Here is a 7,407-nt window from a genome sequence, read left to right as displayed (position 1 = left end):
GAAAGAGAAGGAGTGGAGGACTGGATATAGATACAGGCAAGCTTATAATATTGGATGATTCCAACCTCCTCCCTCTTTCTCCTATTAAAAAACAAAACACGATACCCTGTCAGTTTGCTCCACATTTCCGTGAGGCAGCTCAAAAGTAACAAACTGTTCCCTGAGTACAGGAAAAAAAAACAACAACAACAAACCCCAAAAAAACCACTAGAATAACTTTTAAAGGAGGTAGTATAAAACAGGAATTGCATGGCTTCAAGGCAGTAGCAGTACTCACCTCTTTCAACAGACTCTTCAACTAAAGCTCTGGCTTGTTTATTTGTCATGGTAGCCCAATCAGAGTTTTAGACTGGCATGTGGGTGAAGTCACTCCCTGAGCTAAAATTCCTGGCTAATAGCACACTAGGCAAAGGCAAGGAGCAGGGCTGCATCCTAACAACAGTCGAGACATACTACCATGCCAGCAGTGCTTATCAGCACTAAGCTGGGTAAAAGTTAACTATAAACTCATGAGACAGTTTATTTATAACATCTAAGAAGTATTTAAGGCATCTTTCTGTACTCCAAAGCAACTTTATGAATACTAAAAAGGCATAAGGCAAATCAGTAATTTAATAATATATACTGCAAGGCACCATTGCTAAGAAGTACTGCGATATGGGGATACTCAGCATTATTATCTATTCCATGACTCTCCGGCAGAGCCAAACTGTTTGGAAATGCTGAATACTTTTTCATTATGCCATACTTTTTAGCATTAACTGTCAACAAAGGGGCTACATTTGTCACTGCGGGGAACCCAACATGTCCCAGAGCCCTAAGGATATAGTATACATCCTGTTCACAGTCGCTGGCACAACTTTCTGGGGGAAAGGCACTGTCCTAGGCTTAATGGGGTTATGAGAAATCAAGAGGTACAAAAGATTTCATGTGGTTGTATACATGGAAGCACCAACTCCAGTTTTCAACATCCTCTGTGTCAACCACATTAAATCATTACATTTTATACTCTGAGGTTTCCTTCTTTTTATAAGACAGAGCTTCAGCTAAACAATCTTGTTCACCTACCATACAACTCCCTGATCACTGAGCATACACACATGCACGCAAACACACATACACACACATTCTACACACAACTGAAAACAAACAAAAAACAAGAAACCCAGAATAAAACAAACACTACTAGGAAGTATCATCAGTTCTATAGCTGAGACCAACTAAAACACAAATGAGGTAAAGCAGTCGTCATTCAGAGTTCACCACTCGGCAAACTGAGGTAGATAGTCAGCAAAAGGGCCAACAGCCTTCCCTTTGCTCCAGTGACACATTTTTAACTTTAGTCAGAAATCTTCACTGTCCTTTCACATTTGTTGACCACTGGACATTCAAAATGAGTGAGTTTTTAAAAAAACAAACTAACAAAAAAAAAAAACTGAAAAAAAAACATTCAACAGAAATATGGGATCACCTGCTACGTTAGTCAGGCTCTCCACAATAAAACTTTGGCTCCCTGTTCATTGTCCTTCGAACAGACATATGCTGCAAGAATGTCTGGCATGGCCCTAAGGATGTCAGTTTTGCACGGCAGAGTGTATCTGGAGAGGTGAGGTAGGAGTCTGGTCAGTAGCAAACGGCAGAGGAGGCTCTGTGCAGTTACTTACGGCAGTGCTCACCATGTTCATACCCAAGTCACTGCTTACAAAAGGAGTGGCAGTGGGAGGGGTGCCACTTGTCACAGAGGAGAGGAGTATCTCATCGTTGGACTCGTGAGAAAACCTTCCAGAATCACCAGTCTCGTGGCTTCCTTCACTGTTGGCCGAATGCTCCGTATCAGCAACAACACTGAACGACACCTGGAAATTAGACTGCTGGCCAGGAGAGCTGGGGGAGTCATCCTCACTGATCAGCACAGTGGTGCCTGGCTGGTACAGACACACTGCCTGGGCAAATCTTCTCTGAGGCTACATAAAAAGCAGAGAGAAAAAAATTGGTTCAGCCTCTGCAAAGCTGAGCCATAATTTTAATTTTTACTGCATTTCCTATCTCTGGTTCCACCAGAGAGCCTCTAACAGCATTGGCTCAGAACAATATGGGCCTTCCTACAGGAGCTGAGAAGAATCAATCTCAAGTCTTGCTCATACTTTTCCATAATAGATGAAATAATCCCTTCTAGCTAAGCATGGCTAATCAAGAATGATTTCACAGGAAGACCTGAATGGTATTTTAAATACATGCTTGGTAGAGCTCTCTCCTATCCCTTCATGCATATTCTTTAAGCATTACTTCTTGAGTGGTAGCAAATATAGATGCTTATAGAAGCATCAGAAATATGCAGCTGCTTCTGGAAATATTTTGGAATATAAATTTATGACGTGGATGTCAAGACTTCCTATTATTTAAATATACAAAAGCACAATACAAGTTATAATGCAATAAACATTAGTTAGATGCCACATAGGTGTGAATTTGCATGATAATGTTCAGGATTTGGTTGGACACTTCAGTTTTAAACTGTTATTTTCTCATCCAAATAGGAAATGTTCCCAGAGAAACAATTTCAGAAGACAGTTCTAGCTCAGATCCTTAATTTCTTCAGTACTTTGGGCAAATAATTTTATTTTGGTTTCTCTTCAGCAAACAAGATTTTAGCTGTCAGGGTAGGAGGGAATTCTTTGTATTTTTATATTACTGTTATTTATAAATACATATTTAATTTGTATTTATATCTATACAAATTCTCTGCACACAGATAAAAGGGCACAGCCTAGAAAGCAATCCATTAACTGTAAAGAGTTACCAATATCTGACAACTTGGGATGGAAAATAAAACTTACAGGAAACTTGACTACAAGGTAGAACACCATCAACCTTAACAAAACTGAAACTATCCAATTAAAACTAATTATGCTTTTCCATAAATAGGAAACTACTTATCTTTCTTTGCAAAAACAGGGTAAGATTGTGCATCTCTGCACATTAGACCAGTTACCTCCTCAGTCTTTATTTTCTTAGTATCTTGGAAGAACAGCCACCTTTTCTTGCAGTTAGCCTTTGTGACAGGCCCATAGCTGTTAATGATCAGATCAGATCCCCCCTACAATGGAGGAAGATTTATTTTAACTCATTTTATTTTAACACATTTATTTTAACTCAATTTCTAAGATATTTGGGCTCCATATGGAAAAGAAAGACGAAATCTTAGAGATCAGTCATGTTTTTGTAGTCTGCTATTCATCTGCTCCTTGAAACAAGTCAAGATCAGATCCACCAAATCTGTTGAGCCCAGAGGACAAACCCAACAGCTACTGCAAACACACAGCAAAATATTCCAGCCACTGCTCTTGCTTTACTACTTTGAATGTGACCGTTCATAGCCATAGTGTCTGTGCCTGTACTGGGGTCCATTTCACATAGAGAGCAGCTCCATGCAAGACTGCAGGGTGTACAGAATGAACCTTAATTTAGCACGTCCACATGTGGAAGTTAAGACCAATGTGGTTTTGTCACACCTCACTCCTGAACTGTTAAGACTCCACACATCCACTGATACATCCTGCCATCTAGATTCATTTCTAGATTGACTGAATATGAGTTTATAAAATTTGACATTGTCCTACCATAAATTTAATATTTTCTTTAATAGCTGCTTACTGTCATACTTGACTAGATCATGCACAGGCACTGACTGAACTAGGTGCTGACAGGGACTCTCCTACCTCCTTGGACAAGCAGAGGCTGCCTGGCAGCCCTAACTCCATGGAGCTTTTGTCCTTTGATGCTGTGCCAGAGACAAACTGCAGACTACAGTGTAAGAAAAGTATATTGAATCAGATCTCTAGGTAAACTTCAAGATAAATCTTGAAAACATGACCCTGGATTGCTAAACCTGTGCTTGTCCCATTAAAAATAAACCTGCTGCGGATTTGTAGTGTACATATTTTACTTTTTATAAGGATTCAGATGTTATAGCAATGACTTCTAAGAGACTTTTGTTTTGGGAGTAAGTAAAGCTCACAGTACCTTAGCATCAATGAAGCTGTTTCCCACTATCATGGGCAATAAGGTTTCTTCATTCTCTGCAATTCCTTCAATACTCTTCTCCACCTCATTAGCACTGGCTAATGAGATGCTAGTATGTGACAGTTGGTCAGTGCTTTGCTGCACAGGTTTAGGAGCAGATGTTTTCCTACGTTAGAGAAGGAATAAAATTCACCCACAAGAAGAAAATAATAATTTTTAAAAAGGATAAACTTCAAAGCTATTGTTAATCAAGTACTGGTATGTTCTTGGCATTTATATTTTGTTATATGATACTCCTACCTCTCATGGAATTTACACCTTATTTGTAATAAAAATAATATCTGCTTCCAGTTAATCACACACTGTGGACTACAAGCCTATGGGCAGACGGGACTTGTCATCATTAGTAATCTTACTTGGAGGAGGTGACCACTAATGATATTAAGACCTTTCTACCATGCTACACAAGGCCTGTCTCCAAATCCATATTTTTTTCTGCATACACGCTAAAATGCCCTTGTTACTAAAATGTCTTTTCAGACAGTTTTTTTAATTATTTCAAGTAGCTTATGTTTGTTCTGATCCCAAAGTTATGGGCAGAGTCACTGGGTCAATTTACGCCCCTTAGCAGCTGATGACATGACAGACAGCTGGTGTCTTGCACCACTGCAAAGAAACTGCATAATGAAACTGCTTTATGTCAGAGTTCCTCTTGTCTAGCAATTTCAGAGTGTTAAAGCCTTGGAAACCAGGTCTGGGCAGACTGGAAGATGAAGCAGGAAGATCAGATGATGTAGAGCAGCACATTTATCTGATTCAAAAAAATCTTTTGATTTGGAAACACGCCTCTTGCTTAGTTGTCAAAGGACCACTGACTTACTCTGTGGGTTATTCCTTCTTTTCAATGGAGAAGAGCCTCAAGTAGAGTAGGAAGAACCCACAAATTGTTTTGTTTCCACTGTTGGTAGGAACAGGTGAAGAGCCAGAGTACTTCAGAGAACTTAGCACTCTTTGAGAAGAAGGTATGTCCCAAGAATCAGTGCATTGAGAAAGAGCTCAGTCTTTAAGAACAAAAACATACCTGGCTTTACTGCGATAAATTAAGATCAGGATGCAGACAAGGATGCATGTCAAAGCAATGCAAACCCCAACAACAATGCCAGTCATAGATTTCTGGTCCAGATGGTAATAGTCAGAATAAGCTATAGCACAAAAAGAACACAGAAAGGCTTAGTAAAGGAGAGTCACTCCTTGTTCCTATTAAGAAATTTACAGAGTTACAATCACAACCACAAATGCTTCCTTTTAATGAGATTCACAGATCTTCTCTGTCATATATTTTGAAACTTTTGAAAATAAAACTTGTAGACACCACAGCCTCTTGGGTGATCTACAGCATGAAGCAGAGGAGTTCTCTCCAACCCTTTCCTTACAGGGTGCTCGTAGACAACAAAGAGAAAAGGCTTGGAGAATTCCAGCTTTGGTTTATGCTTTGATATCATGTGTCTGTTAACCTAATCCTGAGGACATGAGTCTATTTGCTTATTCAGGCCTAAAACATAACTGAATTCCAAGAAGGGAGAAAAATGTGTGCATGAAAAATCCCTATGTTTTAATCACAACTCAATGTGTAGGAACAAGGAAAGGTTAAAAGGTTCCTCTACCTGAATAATTACTAGCTCTTGCCTCCCCAAATAACTTCAAAAGCTGTAACAAGTCACAAAGATAAAACACCTATTGCAGACAAAGATAACGTGTTTTGCATTCAAACCACTGATGTTACCTTAATTTCTGCAAGGTAACACATCATTTTCCCCAAAGAGCTGCAGTTGGGGCTGACTTCTTTGGTGAAAATATATGCTGGTATATATGACAGGTTGATTGGGTTGCTGGAATACCAGGAATGAGCAAATTTCAACAGATTTATTCAAGATGCCATCTCATCTCTGCTGGGCTGTCTGGTTGTATCTGACCCAGAGCTACTGGTATCTCAAGCCAAACAAAAGACTTAAGGGAACTGCCTTAAAAGAGTGGCTGCAAAGTTGATATTGGTGTAAAATTCAAATAGTTACATATTCTCCTTTGAAAGGCAAACTTCCAACTTCCGAGCAAAAGAATTAAAACTGTTCTGAGTTTAACTGAGGTAAAATACCAAAATTGTTTAATTTAGAAGAAAACTCTACACTGTTAGGACTGCCCCACATGAAACAGAATGGTTTACCCAGAAAGCAGCTGTAACACCAGCTATAACACACAGAGATCTTTTTTCCTGGTAATTGTGACAGCAGTAATCAAAAACATTGCTACTGACCTGTGGAATCTCCGGAATCCAAGCGTTTAGGTCTCTGATTGGACTCTGATGTCTCCTTTGACAGAACAGCAAGTTCCACTGCATTTGAGAAGGGTCCTTCTCCCACTTCATTGGAGGCTGCTATTTTGACCAAGTAGACATTTCCTGCTACAAGGTTTTCCAGCAAAGCCATGGTCATTGCTCCTATAAAAATATTTTATAAACAGTTCCAGTTAGACAAAATCTGTGGTAACAGACTGAGATTTAGTCATTGGGTCCTACACTTTCTTTCCAATCTTGTTTGTGGACTGTGATCACTTTCATACATTCTTACTTGAATATACAGGGTGCAGAATCAACACTGGGGATGCCTGCTTGTCCCTTCTGTCCTTTCTCTCCATGCTACTTGAACAGAGCATGCTGTGAAGTCTCAGTATAGTTCAAAACCAAAGAGCCAGGGACAGGCTATGGTGCACAGCGTAATTCTAAATCTAGTGCTGGCTGCATTCCAGCATGATGGAGTTTTGTTACAATCCTATCTGTGAGGAGAGGCTCCAAGCATTAACTAGACCTTCATGCAGAGAAAGCAGTGTTAGGCCTCTCTCATAAACTAATCTATGTGTTACACTCATTGTGTAACAACCCTCTCCTAGACCCACTGCACCATAAATGTGAATGAAAATTGTCATAGCAAAATAATTCAGATTCTGTTTATCACATTCCAGGTCTATTTGGTAAAATGAACAGGAGAGATCTGGAAGAGTACCTTATACCATGCTTTAAAAATAAAGTTAAATCCTATTTAGACCTGTGTAGGCTTCCTTGATTACTGTGCATCTAAGCTGTGCTACTGAAAATATTACAGAAAATGTCTCTCTCACATGCTAAGGATTCATTTCCTAAGGTCCCTGAAGGCAGAAAAACCAGATTAAAAACATAAATAGGATTCACTTGCATCATCCTTAGGCAAAACTCCTATCAAAGTCAATGAGGGCTTTGCCAGTCCAGGGACTGCAGACTGCTGCTTAAAATTCAATTCCTTTCTAAAATGCCTGTGTTTCTTCCTACCATAGAAATATATTGTTTTTCTTTCC

At 39.4% G+C, this 7,407-nt stretch overlaps 2 protein-coding genes across 2 annotated transcripts in view; both read right to left on the bottom strand.

Moving 5' to 3' along the window:
* The window catches only part of PYGO1 (pygopus family PHD finger 1), a 20,831-nt gene extending 20,505 nt beyond the window's left edge, over positions 1 to 326 (bottom strand). Inside the window, exon 1 of the mRNA XM_009994542.1 lies at positions 278 to 326. Coding sequence (XP_009992844.1) covers positions 278 to 326 — 49 coding nt within the window. The remainder of the gene's footprint in view (positions 1 to 277) is intronic.
* The window catches only part of PRTG (protogenin), a 93,641-nt gene continuing 86,306 nt past the window's right edge, over positions 73 to 7,407 (bottom strand). Inside the window, exons 19-23 of the mRNA XM_009994540.1 lie at positions 6,335 to 6,517; positions 5,105 to 5,225; positions 4,024 to 4,189; positions 2,993 to 3,097; positions 73 to 1,964 (exon numbers count right to left, since the gene is read on the bottom strand). Of these exons, the coding sequence (XP_009992842.1) occupies positions 1,575 to 1,964; positions 2,993 to 3,097; positions 4,024 to 4,189; positions 5,105 to 5,225; positions 6,335 to 6,517 (965 nt within the window). The 3' untranslated portion in view covers positions 73 to 1,574. The remainder of the gene's footprint in view (positions 1,965 to 2,992; positions 3,098 to 4,023; positions 4,190 to 5,104; positions 5,226 to 6,334; positions 6,518 to 7,407) is intronic.

Source organism: Chaetura pelagica, unplaced genomic scaffold (genome assembly GCF_000747805.2).
Source record: "Chaetura pelagica isolate M959 unplaced genomic scaffold, ChaPel_1.0 scaffold222, whole genome shotgun sequence".
NCBI classification, from domain to species: domain Eukaryota; kingdom Metazoa; phylum Chordata; class Aves; order Apodiformes; family Apodidae; genus Chaetura; species Chaetura pelagica.
This window is presented reverse-complemented; position numbering and strand designations above follow the sequence as displayed.